The sequence below is a fragment of the Physeter macrocephalus genome, chromosome 11 (genome assembly GCF_002837175.3).
Source record: "Physeter macrocephalus isolate SW-GA chromosome 11, ASM283717v5, whole genome shotgun sequence".
NCBI lineage: Eukaryota > Metazoa > Chordata > Mammalia > Artiodactyla > Physeteridae > Physeter > Physeter macrocephalus.
Window position 1 is genome coordinate 96,344,719 of NC_041224.1, and position 17,514 is coordinate 96,362,232.

Here is a 17,514-nt window from a genome sequence, read left to right on the forward strand (position 1 = left end):
TGCAATGAACATTGGGGTGCATGTGTTTTTTTGAATTATGGTTTTCTCTAGGTATATGCCCAGTAGAGGGATTGCTGGGTCATATGATAATTCTACTTTAAGTTTTTTAAGGAACCTCCATACTGTTCTTCATAGTGGCTGTATTAATTTACATTCCCACCAAGAGTGCAAGAGGGTTCCCTTTTCTCCACAACCTCTCCAGCATTTATTGTTTGTAGACTTTTTGATGATGGCCATTCTGACCAGTGTGAGGTGATATCTCTTTGTGGTTTTGATTTGCATTTCTCTAATGATTACTGATGTTGAGCATCCTTTCATGTGTTTGTTGGCAATCTGTATATCTTCTTTGGAGAAATGTCTATTTATGTCTTCCGCCCATTTTTGGATTGGGTCGTTTGTTTTTTTGATATTGAGCTACATGAGCTGCTTGTATATTTTGGAGATTAATCTTTTGTCAGTTGCTTCATTTGCAAATATTTTCTCCCGTTCTGAGGGCTGTTTTTCATCTTGTTTATGGTTTCCTTTGCTGTGTAAAAGCTTTTGAGTTTCATTAGGTCCCATTTGTTTATTTTTTTTTTTATTTCCATTTCTCTAGGAGGTGGGTCAAAAAGAATCTTGGTGTGATTTATCTCAAAGACTGTTCTTCCTATGTTTTCCTCTAAGAGTTTTATAGTGTCTGGCCTTACATTTATGTCTTTAATCCATTTTGAGCTTATTTTTGTGTATGGTATTAGGAGTGTTCTAATTTCTTTCTTTTACATGTAGCTGTCCAGTTTTCCCAGCACCACTTATTGAAGCTTCCTCCAGCTCCATTTTTCTTTCTCAAGATTGCTTTGACTATTTGGGATCTTTTGTGTTTCCATACAAATGGTGAAATTTTTTGTTCTAGTTCTGTGAAAAATGCCATTGGTAATTTGATAGGGATTGCATTGAATCTGTAGATTGCTTTGGGTAGTATAATCATTTTCGCAATGTTGATTCTTCCAATCCAAGAACATCGTATATCTCTCCATCTGTTTGTATCATCTTGAATTTCTTTCATCAGTGTCATATAGTTTTCTGCATACAGGTCTTTTATCTCCTTAGGTAGGTTTATTCCTAGGTTTTGTTTTTTGTTTTTTGTTTTTTTGCAGTACGCGGGCCTCTCACTGCTGTGGCCTCTCCTGTCGCGGAGCACAGGCTCCGGATGTGCAGGCTCAGTGGCCATGGCTCACGGGCCCAGCCGCTCCGCAGCATGTGGGATCCTCCCAGACCGGGGCATGAACCCGTGTCCCCTGCCTCGGCAGGCAGACGCTCAACCACTGCGCCACCAGGGAAGCCCTATTCCTAGGTATTTTATTCTTTTTGTTGCAGTGGTAAATGGAAGTGTTTCCTTAATTTCTCTTCAGGTTTTTCATCATTAGTGTATAGGAATGCAAGAGATTTCTGTGCATTAATTTTATATCCTGCTACTTTACCAAATTTCATTGATTAGCTCTAGTAGTTTTCTGGTAGCATCTTTAGGATTCTCTATGTATAGTATCATGTCATCTGCAAACAGTAACAGCTTTACTTCTTTTTTTCCAATTTGGATTCCTTTTATTTCTTTTTTTTCTCTGATTGCTGTGGCTAAAACTTCCAAAACTGTGTTGAATAATAGTGGTGAGAGTGGGCAGCCTTGTTTTGTTCCTGATCTTAGAGGAAATGGTTTCAGTTTTTCACCATTGAGAACGATGTTGGCTGTGGGTTTGTCATCTATGGCCTTTATTATGTTGAGGTAAGTTCCCTCTATGCCTACTTTCTGGAGAGTTTTTATCATAAATGGGTGTTGAATTTTGTTGAAAGCTTTTTCTGCATCTGTTGAGATTATCATATGGTTTTTTTATCCTTCAATTTAAGTGCACATTTCAGTAGTGTTATGTATATTCACATTGTTGTGCAGCACATTTCAGAACTTTTTCATCTTGTGAAACTAGAACTCTGTACCTATTAAACAAGAACCCATTTTCCCCTCCCTCAGCCCTTGGCACCATTCTACTTTCTGTTTTTATGAATTTGACATACTAGTTACCTCATGTAAGAAAATGGCTACACCGAGAATGCCGTCTAGCTGCCTTCTCTGTGAACCATTGAGCATTAGGTGGAGTTCTGCATCTTTTCGCTGTGAAAATCTCAAGCAGAAATAATGGGCTTCCCCGGTGGCGCAGTGGTTGGGAGTCCACCTGCCGATGCAGGGGATGCGGGTTCGTGCGCCGGTCTGGGAGGGTCCCGCGTGCCGCGGAGCGGCTGGGCCCGTGAGCCGTGGCCGCTGGTCCTGTGCGTCCGGAGCCTGTGCTCCGCGGCGGGAGGGGCCACGGCAGTGAGAGGCTCGCGTACCTCAAAAGGAAAAAAAAAATAAATAAATAACATTGGCCAGAAATGTGGATCTCTTTCTCTAGCATAATTTTAGGGAAAAAAAAAAAGAAGTTGCCCTCCTCTTGCCTTTCCTAAGAGAATGAAAGAAGTTATGTAACCTTGTTCTCCCACTGACTCGTTGTTAGGGGAGCTGCAGCTGGCCTTGGTCTGGCCTGGCTTTGTGACGGATGAGAAAGGAGTCAGTGACGCTTTCACCCAGCTCTCTCGGGGAAACAGTAGGAGTGGAGTCAGGTCCCTCTGAGCAAAGCTGGATGCATCCTTTTTGTGCAGGAGACTTAGCATCATTGAGACAAACATTTTTTTTTTCTTTGTATATCACAGTGTAGGATCCTGGCTTGGTATTTGACTAGTGGACCATTTGGAGATCCAAGTACAGCTTAGAACTGAGAAGGTGAAACAGTCCATAACCCTAAAGGCTTAGAGCAGAAGCACAACTCAAGATGTTCTCTCTTGTGCAGAGCACCAGCCTCCCTACATCATTGCAGTGTTGCCTCGATATGTGGAGATCCGGACATTTGAGCCAAGGCTTCTGGTCCAGAGTATTGAATTGCAAAGGCCCCGTTTCATTACCTCAGGAGGGTAAGGAATTTCTTTCTTGACTGTAGCTGCCATATTATTGCAAAGCTTTAAAGTCATCTGTGTTATCATAAAGCCAGCGCTCTTTTGCTAATCCTCTTACTCCTGTCTCCAGATCAAACATTATCTATGTGGCCAGCAACCATTTTGTTTGGAGGCTCATTCCAGTCCCCATGGCAACCCAAATCCAACAGCTTCTCCAGGACAAGCAGTTTGAATTGGCTCTGCAGCTTGCAGTAAGTCTTGTTTCTGAGAGTTGGATGTGAGAAATGGGCCTTCCTCATTGTTCTCCAGAGTAGCGGATTTTAGTTTAGATGTTCTTGTTTAGTTTGGACTAGAGGAATAAACACAGAGCTGAAAGTCAGGGGGCTTGGATTCAGGATCTGACCCTGCCATAAAATATCTATGTGACTCTAAATGATTTCACTGTCTCAGTTTGCTTATCTGTCAAATGTAGAATGAATGCCAATTATACTAATAGTATTTCATAGAATTAATAGGACAGTAAAATAATTTAATAGATATGGTATGGCCTTGAAAAATTAAAGACAATGCTAACATTAAAATAACAGTCAAGATTACAGTGTGGTTGAATACAACAACTACAGGGCCTCTCAAAATCCCTTTCACCAGTAGTCTCCTGGGCTTGGGTAAGCAGGCCTTCTTTAGGTATTCGGAACCCACCTCAGGTTGCTACATTCAACAGGGCTGCAGTCACAAGACTCACTCTCCTTGAATGGATGGGATGTTACTCATGGGATGTTACTCACAGCAAAGTAGTGACCATACTGTTCTTTCAGTGATGCTCTCAGTGATGTTCTTTCAGTGATGCTCTTTCATTTGTTCTTTCAGCCAAAACACTTCTTGGAGATTGACTTTCAAGTCTTGTCTTATTCTTTTAAACATCCCCAGTGGTGATTATTGTCATCTCTAAAGGGTGGATTTGATTTTATGAAACAACTAAAAGTCATTCCAAGCCTCACTTAGTCATTAAACTGGACAGTGCTAATTTGGTAAAAGAGAAGAGATTTTTTGAAGATAATAGTAAGAAAACTTAGTTTTCAGAGTATCTTATAAATTACTTCTGAAAGGAAAACAGTGGGCACAAATTTTGGAATACATATGTTTATAATTCTATACGGTATATACTTTTGAAGAGCAACATTTATTTTGGGTATATAAGTTCTAGATATAAAACAAAAATCCAGTCTTAGTAGTTAGACACATTTAATATACCATAGATTGTTTCTGTCTTGGGCCATTTAATTTTAGCATCTTACTATTTTTTCCCCATTCATCTATTGCTCTAAATTATTTTATTTTCATTTTTAAAATAATGATACCCATGAACCCACCATCCTACCCCCAAAAATAACTTACGTAACCTGTATGTCCCCCCATCCCATCCCTCTGCCTGCCCTCCCGACACAGCCATTATCCTAACTTTGTGTTTATCGTGCCCTTAAAATTTTTTTGTTGAATCTTTCATATATATTTGTGTGCTTGAATATGTATTTAGTTTTTGAACTTTATAAAAAGGGTATTATGTAGCACATAGCTTTTTTTAGTATCTATTTTTCTTAAAAGGAAGGTCTCAGGTCTTTCCAGTGATCTTCCTGCTGCAGGTTGTCTATTTAATCTTCAGTAGAGAAGATGAAAGTGGGTTTCCATTTTCCCTTCTCTTTTCTAGGCTTGTACTTACTAGGTGTTCTGCTCTATGACGGAAGAAGGTTGCTTGATATCATCTTAGCTCTTGAGGAACCTATCTTTTATTTAAATTAATCAGAGAGCATACATGAAACTTTCAGAGGGCAGTTGTGTACTAAACTTTGCTTTGGGCTAGAAGAGGCATCCTAAGGTTGGACCTTTTAAGGATAGGCAGGAGCAGGAGCAGGAAACAGGGAGAGTTACAGAGCCCGAGGAAGTTAAAGAAGTGAAAACAAGTGTGGAAACAAGTATTTCCAGGATGCTTGGAGCCCATCCTGACTGGCATGTAGGGTGCGGCTTGAATGTCTGGGAATAACCTAGCTAAGGAGGCTGTGCCAGGCTTTGAGAGCCTTTAAAACACCAAGCAGGAGAGCTTAGCCCAAGCGTGGCGACATGCTGATGATGGCCTGGACTAGGGTGAACGCAATAGAAAAGGAAAAGACAAGAAGGGAAAACATGGAGAGACCTTTTTTTTTTTTTTTTAAATTGGGGTATAGTTGACATGGAGAGACACTTTGAAGGAAGAAATTAAATGTGGCAAAGATTGGTTAAAAAGGATATAAGGGGGGAAAAGGTTAAAGGAAGAAGCAGAGATAATAAGTTGCTCTATTTATTTGGCTTTTACCGTGAACAGGACCTTTCCCAACTGTGCCAGCTGTGTTAAACGTCTTTCATTCCTTGAGCAGGCCATGTTCTCTCTGTCATTTTAGGGCCCTGCGCACACATGCTGTTCTCTTGGCCTGGAATCCCCTCCCGTCTGTCACCTGCCAGCCTCGGCTGGCCAACTCCAGCTCATCCTTTGTGTCTCAGTTTACATTCCTCCTGGGAGCCTTCCTGGACCCACTGCTCACACTAGACTGAATACCCTACCCACATGCTTCTGTCATCACTCACCCTGTTTTATTTTGATTTTTTTGTTTTTAAACTAAACTCTGGACTTTATTCAGATTTCACCAAGTTTTTCCAGTAATGTCCCTTTTTCTGTTCCAGGTTCAAATCCAGAAATCACATTGCATTTAGCTGTCATGCATTCTTAGTGTCCTCTGATCTGTGGCAGTTTCTTAGTCTTTCCTTGTTTTTCATGACCCTGACAGTTTTCAGGAGTACTGGTCAGGTATTTTGTAGAAACCCTATTGTATTTTAATTACATAGTGACTTATGATTAGAATGTAAGGGCAGTCTGTGAGAGCATAGCATGTTTCAGGGTATTGTCTGATACCTGGTGTATACTGAATAAATATTTGTTGAGTGAGTGAGCTCCTACCTGTAATATTCTCTTATCAGGAAATGAAAGATGATTCCGACAGTGAAAAACAGCAACAGATCCATCACATCAAGAACTTGTATGCCTTCAACCTCTTCTGCCAGAAGCGTTTTGATGAGTCCATGCAGGTCTTTGCTAAACTTGGCACAGGTAACAAGTGGGTATGGCCTAGGGATAAGGAACTAAATCGAGGGAGGGGGAACTGGAAAGGACGGGGAGAAATGACACCAGACTTCTGAGAATGGGGAAAGTTTACGCTCATCTAAATTGATCCTCGTACCTAACAGGATCCTGTGGGTGGCCATGTGGCTACATATTTACAGTCCTGATCTTATGACTGTGGTCTCACCTACATGTACAGACTTCCAGTTTTCTGGGATGCTTTGCCCTTGCCATTAGAGGAAGGTAACAGAAAGTCATTCAAGTCAACACATGTGTGCTTGATCATCTAGTGATTATTGACTGCTGTTCTAGACAAAAGTCACTGGCCTGAACTTAGTAGGATTCAACAGTAGGTCATTTGTTAAAAAATTTATTAATTTAATTTGTTTATTTTTGGCTGCATTGGGTCTTCGTTGATGCACGCGGGGTTTTCTCTAGCTGCGGCGAGCGGGGGCTACTCTTCATTGCGGTGCATGGGCTTCTCACTGCAGTGACTTCTCTTGTTCAGAGCTCAGGCTCTAGGCGCGTGGGCTCAGTAGTTGTGGCACACAGGCTTAGTTGCTCCGCAGTTTCTGGGATCTTCCCAGACCAGGGATCGAGCCCGTGTCCCCTGCATTGGCAGCCGGATTCTTAACCACTGCACCACCAGGGAAGTCCCACCTGTAGGTCATTTTTAAGAGCCCCGCAGGGCAGTGCTGCAAATCCCTTTCTTTTCTCAGTGTCCTAAAAGCTCTCTAGACACTAGAGCATTGTGATGAGGAGCAGGTACTTTGGAGTCAGACTGCCTGACCTCAGGCAGACTGGACTCTCTCTGCTTCAGTTTTCTCCTCTGCAAAACAGGGAGAATAATACTACTCACCTCACAGTGTGGCAGTGAAGATTATGTCAAGTGCTTAGACCAGGAAAGTGCTTAGAACAGTGTGTGGTACTTAATAAATGCCAGGTAAGTGTTTGCTGTTGTTATTATTATTAAATTTTTCATTTGGGTATATTCCGTTTTTGCTTAATTTAGATCAATCTATATATACTTGGCTTGACTATCTCCTCTTTTTTCCTCCTCTTTGTTTACCTTCTTTCCATCTTCCCTTGACCTTGGCCAGCAATAAACTGTGGTACTCCCTGTATCAGTTAAGGTTCTTGGTTGTGAGCAGTAAAGACCAATTCTGGAGAATTCAAACAGTATCTGGTTAAGTTAAACATGGCTTATTGGACTATTAAGGGAATGGCAGGTGGAGGAGCCTACCAAATGAATGGGGGACCGGGCTTGGGAATAGTAGGAACCAAGGTTGCTCCGGAGGACCTCCCAGCAGGAAATAGGAAGCTGGACAGTAATCCCTTTGTAGCCAGGACAGCCGAGGCAGTCCTCCACCGGCACAGCCACTTCCTGAGCTGTTACTGCCACCACCTCCCCTGTTGTTGCATCCTCAATAAAAGTTGCCCCCATCAGCTTGTATTAGCTGTCTAATGCCATGTAGCAAATTATCCCAAAAGTTAGTGACTTAAAATAACAAATCGTCTGTTATCTCTCTTGGTATCGGTTGGTTAGGAATTTGGGAAGTGCTCAGCTGGGCAGTTCTTGCTTGGGGTCTCTCATGTGGTTGCAGTTGTGTACTGGCTGGGCTACCTTTGTCTGAAGTCTTGACTAGGCTAGAGGATCTACTTCCAAGGTGGCTTACTCTCATAGTTCCCATGTTGGTGCTGGTTATGGGCTGGGGGCCTCAGTTCTTGTCCAGGTGGGTATCTCCATAGGGTTGCTTGAGTGTCCTCATGCAGAGTGACTGGCTTTTCCTGGAGTGAGTGATCCAGGAGGCCTAGGTGGAAGCCTCAGTGCCTTTTATCATGGTCACTTCTCCTGTATTCTGTTGATTTACAAGGGCTTTCCAAGTTCAAGGCAAGGGAACACAGACCCCACCTCATGATGGAGGAGTATCAGCATTACATAAAAGAAGCATGTAGGACTGGATATATGTTGATGTGTGCCATACTGCTTGTCATCCTTGAATCACTTTCTCAAGATCAAAGGGATCTGATTGGCCAGGATTAGGTCATGGTCTCACTCCTGACTGTCCTAGGGGTGGGAAAGGAGGTTGTGGCTATACTCTGCTTCTAAAGACAAAGATAGTTGCCTTTAGATAGGCAAAGATAGTTGTCTCCCACCAAGACTACACATGGTCTGGAAGAAAGAGATCACCAAAATGAAATAGTTTGCTCTTAAGAAGGAGGATGGAAGCTGGGTACCCTGAAATTGATAAATATTTACCATCCTTCCTCTGAATGAACTCAGTTGGGGCATTTGCTTTCAGTATGCCACCAGCTCTTTGGGAAGACACTGGAATAATAAGCTAGAACTGCTGTAACAACTTGACCCTTTTTCCATGTACCAACAATACTTGAACTTTAAAATCAATCCTAATGAAGCTACTACTTTTTAACTTGTTCACTCCACAAATATATACTGAGCTCTTAAGAGAGTGCAGTGCATTCTGCTGGGCCCCAAGCAACAGTAATCAGACAGGAATTCTGCTTTCAAAGAGCAGTCTAGTAGGGAAGATAAGGCACAAGTGGACCCTTACCAGCAGCAGGAGGTATGTGCTGGTGGTGATGTGGTCTGGGGGCAGCTGGCTATTGACTGGGCCTTTGGGGTCTTTGGGGAAGCATCTCCATTGACTGACTTCAATCTAAGGACTGGTCCTTAGGTCCTATAGTGGATATTCTTAGTATATTCAGAGATCATCAGACCACTAGTGACAGATTGACCCTGACACATGAGACTGATATATTAATAGAATGTCCCTTTATTTGCTTACAGTAGGGAGGTTGGATCCCTTACAATGGCCAGAATATTCATGTGGCACTCAGGGTGCCCTTTTTTATATGTATCAAAGTACAGGCATTTTTGCTATAATGCCTTGAATGTGGTCCTGCAGAACCTTATGTTCTATAACAAATACGAAAAATAACAGGACTTAAGGGGCAAATAACATTGGAGCAGACCAGTCAAATCCTAGGCAGCTTTGTAACTGGAACACTAATAAAAATAACTATCCTACTAAAATGAAATTCCCACTGTTTTTGGTACCCAGCATGATAGTCCTTTGCTATCTTAAACTCTGGGGCTGTACTTTCTCTTTTGAGATAATATCTTTGAGAACATTTGCTTCTAATAGAAACTAGTTTCATCAAAGTAAAAAATCTGATCCTGGGTGCAGACTTCTTTATGAGACCTCCAAAACAATTAATGGGAAGGAAACATCTTTGCTTCATCTTTACTCTCATCTTCCCCAGATGGCTTAACTTAGTAGAAAGTATAGTGGTTTTTGAAGCTACTGATCAGCCATTACTGGCACTAAAAGAGGGTACTTATATAGGATTTTCAGCTCTTTTCTTTAGATCTTCCTGTATAAGTTAAGGTTTCTCATTAATTGTAAGAAAGCTTGCCCCTGGTCACTTCAAAACATTAACAAGCTGGGGAAAATTGCATACCAACCAAAACAACTTTTGCCTCATACCTACACCATTTTCCCACTTACCAGCTGCATATGAGCCAATTCAGATTAAAAAATCTATCACACATAGTATAATACCCTCTAGGTCCATCCATGTTGTTGCAAATGGCAAATTTCATTCCTTTTAATGCCTAATATTCCATTGTGTGAATATATATATATGCCACATCTTCTTTACCCATTCATGTATCGATGGACACTTAGGTTGCTTCCATGTCTTGGCAAAAATAATGCTGCAGTGAACATTAGCGTGCATATATCTTTTTGAATTAGTGTTTTTATTTTCTTTGGATAAATACCCAGAAGTGGAATTGTTAGATTGTATGGTAGTTCTATTTTTAATTTTTTGAAGAACCTCCATACTGTTTTCCCTAGTAGCTGCACCAATTTACATTCCCACCAATAGTGCATAAGGGTTCCCTTTTCTCCACGTTCTTACCAACACTTGTTATTTCTTGTCTTTTTGGTAATAGCCATTCTTTTTTTTTTTTTTGGATGCGTTGGGTCTTCATTGCTGTGCGCCGGCTTTCTGTAGTTGCAGTGAGCGGGGGCTACTCTTCGTTGCGGTGCGCGGGCTCCTCATTGTGGTGACTTCTCTTGTTGTGGAGCACGGGCTCTAGGCACGCGGGCTTCAGTAGTTATGGCTCACGGGTTGTAGAGTGCAGGCTCAGTAGTTGTGGCGCACGGGCTTAGTTGCTCCACGGCATGTGGTATCCTCCCGGACCAGGGCTCGAACCCGTGTCCCCTGCCTTGGCAGGCGGATTCTTCACCACTGCACCACCAGGGAAGTCCCGGTAATAGCCATTCTAACAGGTGTGAGGTGATATCTCATTATGGTTTTGATTTGTGTTTCCCTGATGATGAGTGATGTTGAGCATCTTTTCATGCGCCTGTTGGCCATCTGTATGATTTCTTTAGAAGAGTGTCGATTTAGGTCTTCTGCACATTTTTTAATTGGATTTTGTTGATTTGATAATGAGTTGTATGAATTCTTTATATATTTTGACTATTAACCCTTCATCAGACATAGCATTTGAAAATCTCTTCCCCCATTTGGTTGGTTGCCTTTATGTTTTGTTGATGGTTTCCTTCACTGTACAATAGGTTTTTAGTTTGATGTAGTCCCATTTGTTTACTTTTGCTTTTGTTGCCCTTGCCTGAGGAGACAGATCCAAATACTGCTGAGACCAATTCAAAGAGCATAGTACCTATGTTTTCTTCTGGGAGTTTTATGGTTTAGGTCTTACATTTTAAGTCTTTAATCCATTTTGAGTTTATTTTTGTATTGTATTTATTGTTTATTTTGTATTTTGGTGTAAGAAAATGGTCTAGTTTCATTCTTTTACACGTAGCTGCCCACTTTTCCCAACATAATTTATTGAAGAGGCGTCTTTTCCCCATTGTATAGTATTGCCTCCTTTATCATAGATTAATTGACCATATAAGTGTGGGCTTATTTCTGGGCTCTCTACTCTGTTCCATTGATCTGTGTGTCTGTTTTTGTGCCAGTACCACACTGTTTTGATTACTATAGTTTTATAGTTTGAAATCAATGAGTGTGATACCTCCAGCTTCGTTCTTCTTTCTCAAGATTGCTATGGGTATTTTGATAGGGATTTCGGTGAAACTATAGATTGATTTGGGTAGTGTGGACATTTTGACAAATATTAATTCTTCCAATTCATGAGCATGATATTTTTTTCCATTTACCATTGAACAGTTCAACATGGGTTTGACCTGGGTGGATCCACGTATGCATGGATTTTTTTTCAATAAATATGTAATACAATACTACACAGTCTATAGTTGGTTGAATCCACAGAGGCAGAACTGTGGGTATGGAGGGCAAACTGTAGGATTATATGTGGATTTTCCACTGTGCAGGGGCAGGAGTTGGCATCCCTAACCCCCCCACTGTTCAAGGATCAGCTGTATTTATGTCATCTTCAATTTCTTTCATAATGTCTTATAGTTTTCAGAGTATCAGTCTTTCACCTCCTTGGTTAAATTTATTCCTAGGTATTTTATTCTTTTTGATGCAATTGAAAGTAGGATTTTTTAAAACAATTCTCTTTCTGATAGTTTGTTATTTGTGTATAGGAATGTGACAGATTTCTGTATGTTTGGTATCCTGCAACTTTATCAAATTCATTTATTAGGTTTAATAGTTTTTTGGTAGAGTCTTTAGAGTTTTCTATATATAGTATCATGTCACCTGCAAATAATGACAGTTTTACTTTTTCCCTTCCAATTTGGATGCCTTTTATTTCTATTTCTTGTTTTATTGCTTGTGGCTAGGACTTCCAATATTATGTTGAATAAAAATGGCAAGCATGAGCATCCCTGTCTTCTTCCTGATCTTGAAGAAGCTTTTCACCATTGAGTATGTTGTTAGCTGTGGGCTTGTCATGTGTGGCCTTTATTATGTTGAGGTATGTCCCCTCTGTACCCACTTTGTTATGAGTCTTTTTTTTTTTATCATAAATGGATGTTGAATTTTGTCAAATGCTTTTTCTGCATCTATTGAATGATTATGAAATTTTTATTCTTTGTTTTGTTAATGTGGTGTATCACACTGATCAATTTGTGGATATTGAACCATCCTTGCATCCTTGGAATAACCCCATTTGACCATGGTTTATGATCCTTTTAATGTGTTGTTGAATTTGCTTTGCTAATCTTTTGTTAAGGATTTTTACATCTATGTTCATCAGCAATAGTGGCCTGTAATTTTCTTTTTTTGTAGTGTCTTTGTCTGGTTTGGTATCAGGGTAATGTGGACCTCATATAATGAGTTTGGAAGTGTTCCTTCCTCTTCAGTTTTTTGGACTAGTTTGAGAAGGACAGGTATTCTTTAACTAGGAAATGTCTAACTCTTCTTTAAATGTTTAGTAATATTCCCCCAAGATGCTGTCTGGTCCTGGAACTTTTGGATTACTGATTCAATTTCATTACTAATAATGAGTCTGTTCAGATTTTCCATATCTTCCTGATTCAGTCTTGGACAATTGTATGTTTCTAGGAATTTATTCATTTCTTCTAGGTTTCCCAATTCATTGGTGTATAATTGTTCATAGTAGTCTCTTATGCTTGATTTTATTTCTGTGGTATTGGTAGTAACTTCTCCTCTTTTATTTCTGATTTTATTTATTTGGGCCCTCTCTCTTTTTGTCTTGATGAGTCTGGCTAAAGGTTGATCAATTTTGTTTATCTTTTCAAAGAATCAGCTTTTACTTTTGTTGAATTAGGCAAGACAGTTCCTTTCCTGGTCTTGAAGGTGTGGCCTTGTGTCAGAGCATCCCCTGCGTAGACTGCATATGCTGGGTGGCTTTGGCGGGCTGGCTGGGGCTGGAGTGAGCACTGACTGGGGTTTTCCCTGGGTGTACTGACCTGGCCCTCCCCCCATATTTTGGATTGTTTTCTGAGGATACGCTCCTAAAAGTGGAATTAGTTGGTCCAGGTGCTTTTTTCCTTGTTGAGGTAGCAGTATTTTTGCCTTAGCAGTATAAGTGTGATTCAGTTTCACAATATTGTAACCACTGGGTTGTAGCATATAAAAATAATTTTTTAATTAATTAAATGGATATAAAGATGTCACCTCTTTGTCATTTTTAATGTATACCACTTTGATAATGTAGCAGAACATTTTCCCCCTTATTTATATTCTTCTCTTGTCAGTTATTTATGTCTTTTGCCCATTAATCAAATGAAATCCCATGTTTTTTTAAACCAATCTGTGTGAATTAGTTTTATATAATCAACCTATTAGCCTCTGCCATATATGCTGCAAACATATTCCCTAGCCTGTTGCCTGGTGTTTTTGTTTTACTACTATTACTTTTTTGACGTATATATGCTTTGTATTAGTAAGTCTGTTGATCTTTTTCAGCTTCAATGTCGTATCAGTTTTTCCTTGGGAAAGTCTTTTCTCCCCTACTTTTAGCAAGTTAATAAATTTTCAATTCTAATTCTGTATATGTCTTAGAGTATAGTCATGCCATTTTTGTAATGCTTTAGTGCTCAAACTATATGTGTGTAGCTCAAGTTTTTATGAACTTAAGAGTCATTCCTTTCTCTTTTTTAAATTTTTATTTTATTTTATTTTATTTATATATATTTTTCTTTTTGGCTGCATTGGGTCTTCGTTGCTGCGCGCGGGCTTTCTCTAGTTGTGGCGAGCAGGGGCTACTCTTCGTGGTGGTGCGCGGGCTTCTCATTGCGGTGGCTTCTCTTGTGCAGAGCATGGGCTCTAGGCGAGTGGGCTTCAGTAGTTGTGGCACACGGGCTCAGTAGCTGTGGCCTGCGGGCTCTAGAGTGCAGGCTCAGTAGTTGTGGCGCATGGGCTTAGTTGCTCCTCGGCATGTGGGATCTTCCTGGACCAGGGCTCGAACCCATGTCCCCTGCATTGGCAGGTGGATTCTTAACCACTGCACCACCAGGGAAGCCCCAAGAGTCATTCCTTTTAAAAAGTCAGTCTGGAACTTATATGGCTGTAGAACTAGTCTTGTTTTAGTTTATCCTTAAATTTCTGTGTTCCTTTCTGGGGAATCATGTTTACCTTCCATGTAGATCCTACACATGTGATGGGCCTGTACCCAGACCTGCTACCCACAGACTATAGGAAGCAGCTACAGTATCCTAACCCGCTGCCTGTGCTCTCTGGGGCTGAGTTGGAGAAGGCTCACTTAGCTCTGATTGACTACCTGACACAGGTAGGTATATATAGAAATATATGGAAGAGTTTACCTGGAAGTTCCAGTACCTGCTTCTCTATGGCAGGGAACTAGGGGCCTTCTATAATGCCACAGGTATTCCATAAATGAACACTGTTGAAGTCTGGTGGGGGGCACATTTTTTTCTGCTTCATCTCCCTGCTTAACAATAGTATTGAGCTCTTTTTTGCCAAATCCTGATACTGGGAAACAGATTCAGTTCATGGTAGATTCACACTAAACTATTATAGGAACTAAAAAGAGAAAAGTTTAGTTGATAGAAAAAAATATATTTTTTAAAACAAACTTTTTGGGAACATATATACTTTCAGAAAAATAATCTGCTCTATGCAGCAAACTTGGAAAACACAGAAAAGTATAAAACAAAAATAAAAATCACCTATAGCTCTACCACCCAGAGAAAATTAACTAACATTTTAGTGTTGTCCTTCCAGACTTTTATTTGTACCTGTGAATAATTTTTGTTTATTTATATATTGGTTTAATTATTACAAATGGATATCAAGGCTTACTTTTAAAACATTTAGCCACATATTAGGAAAGTCCTTCCCTGTCATTAAATATTCTTCTATAACATGTTTTTTTTAGGGGGAGTATTTAGACTTAAATTATTTTCAATTTACTGTTATGGGCAGATAAGTGAAATTTTCATGTCAGCACTAAAACTAATGTCTCCATTGAAGCCTCTGAACCCTACATTTCTGTGCAGAAGGTTATTATTTATTTCCTGTGCACCCACTCAGAGTCGGAGAACTTACTAAATTTTTTCCCTGAAGTGTTCTGCTGACCTTGTAAGGGGTCCTCTGGATGGGCATGAGAAGTATTGCTAGGAAAATTGTAAGCCAGCTTCCCATCACCTGCTTCTGGGTCAGTGGGTGTCCCACAGGTCCAGTCAGGCATCCATTGCCTTGGCACTTCCTTGACATTGGGCTCCAGGGGTGGCTGGCAGCCTGCAAGGAGCACACAAACTTGTCTCTGTCTGCATACTGCACACCCCATGAGCCAAGTGAATAAAGGTTCCCGGGGCAGAAAGTCTCCCAAGCGTGTGGCATCACAGAAAACCCTCTATTTTCAACATCTTAGCTTTAGGGGACTCCAAGCATACATTTTTCCCTGGTCTTCTCCACTGAGCTTGGAATATGTGGAGGTAACTGACATGAGCATTGTGCCAGAGAGTTGGTAGAACAAATAAGACCATGGGTGTGTCAGACACAAAATAGTACAAACTGGATGATTCCGTTTATATAAAGTTCGAGAACAGGGGAAAAGTAATCTCTAGTGATAGAAATCAGATTAGTGGGGGTAGAGGGTGGGTGAGATTCTTTGGGAAGAGCACAAGGGAACTTTCAGGGGTAACAGAAATGTTTCGTTTCTTGATTGGGGTGGTGGTTACATGCATGTATATATCTGTCAAAATGCATCTGATAGTATACTTTTAAGGGGTACATTTTATTGTATATAACTTATACCTCAATAAAATTGATTTAAAAAAAGAAAAGAACACGGGCTTTGGAATCAGACCCTAATTTGAAATCTGCCTCTGCCACTTAGGAGGTATCTAATATCTGTGCCTTAGGTTCTTCACTTATAAAATGGGGCTAATATTACCTGCATTTGTTTTAGGTTTACAATAGGATAATGTATAAAGTGCTTGGCATAGTGCCTGGTCTGTAGTAAATACTCAGTAGATAATTGTCATTGTGTCTGGTGATTTGGTGGTCATCTATTTTGATCCCTGATAAAAATTGAATGCTAATGTGGGATCAGGGTGGGTAGGTGTGAGCTGATTTAGACGTATTTGGAATTGCCTAGTAGCTCGGGTGATAAAGAAAGATTTAGTCCTGGCCTTGACCCCGCATTTTTGGCCTTGGCAGAAACGAAGCCAATTGGTCAAGAAGCTAAATGACTCTGATCACCAGTCTAGCACCTCCCCGCTCATGGAAGGCACTCCTACCATCAAATCCAAGAAGAAGCTGCTGCAAATCATTGACACCACCCTGCTCAAGTGCTACCTCCATGTGAGTTCTCCAGCACTCGGGTCCCCACAGTCCCCTACTCTGGGGTCCCTGCCCCTGGTAAGAGTGAAGCCTTTGATGACAGGAACCAGCTACTCTTGGCCTGACGTCTGTGAGCTTCTTGGAATTGAGGGGAATGGCGAGATGTTGACCCAGAATCTTACAGTGGGCTGGTCTTCTCTGCTAAGATGGGGGTTAGTGCTACGAGTTGAACAGGGACAGTATTTCCCCAAAGAAAATTTCCCCTTTCTTTACCCTCCCTCTCCCAAAAAAACCCTTGAAACCTGTTGTTTGAAAGAGCGTAAATGCTTTACAAGGTACTACCTGTAGTCCTGGCAAAGGGTTGTTTGCTGTCTGTTGCTTGTCACACCCCTGGTGTTTCAGCCTGAAGCAGGCCGGGGCTGGGGAAGGGGCGGGCTCCCCAGGAAGCAGCTTCTGCTGAAATCCTGCCTCCTCTGCAGACGAACGTGGCCCTGGTGGCCCCCTTGCTGCGCCTGGAGAACAACCACTGCCACATCGAGGAGAGCGAGCACGTGCTGAAGAAGGCTCACAAGTACAGCGAACTGATCATCCTGTACGAGAAGAAGGGGCTCCATGAGAAAGGTGACTGGAGGAGAGGTTTCTTTGGTTGGGAGGGTCTCTTGTATTTTGACTGAGGTGTTGTTACCGAATCAGGTCTGGCCGCTCCCCGCTCGAAAATCAATACACGAGAGAGAGACAAATGTTGGTAAGAAAGGAAAGTTGCTTTTAATGAGAGTGCTGGCAGTCTGGGGAGATGGTGGACTCAGTGTGCCCCAAAAGCCCCCTCTGAAGATTCTGCTCGACCACGAAAGCTTTTAAAGGGGAAAAGGGAAGTAATCTCAGTTAATCATTGAGATAGGGGCCATCCCCCACTGTGTGCAGGCCTGTTGCCTTCTTGTGATTTTTCTTTAGATGCTATCGTGTTCACACAGTTTGTTCACAAGATTACTGAAGGGGAAGCTAGGGAGGAGATCTGGCCCTCTTTTAATTACTTATTCTTCATTTCCACTCCTTTGATCTATGGAAAGAACCAACGAGTTAGGCAAAGTATTGTGCGATCACAAGATTTGAAAGGTGTGCTAGGGCTACAGATGAGCAGAGCATGTAGGTGCCTGGTTTAAGGTTAATGACAAGAT

General features: G+C 41.2%; 1 protein-coding gene across 1 annotated transcript in view; it reads left to right on the forward strand.

Annotated features, from left to right (window-relative positions):
• Positions 1 to 17,514, forward strand: part of VPS39 (VPS39 subunit of HOPS complex) — a 51,784-nt gene that overhangs the window by 25,204 nt on the left and 9,066 nt on the right. Inside the window, exons 9-14 of the mRNA XM_024115465.3 lie at positions 2,853 to 2,973; positions 3,086 to 3,206; positions 5,962 to 6,091; positions 14,179 to 14,321; positions 16,217 to 16,360; positions 16,819 to 16,960. Coding sequence (XP_023971233.1) covers positions 2,853 to 2,973; positions 3,086 to 3,206; positions 5,962 to 6,091; positions 14,179 to 14,321; positions 16,217 to 16,360; positions 16,819 to 16,960 — 801 coding nt within the window. The remainder of the gene's footprint in view (positions 1 to 2,852; positions 2,974 to 3,085; positions 3,207 to 5,961; positions 6,092 to 14,178; positions 14,322 to 16,216; positions 16,361 to 16,818; positions 16,961 to 17,514) is intronic.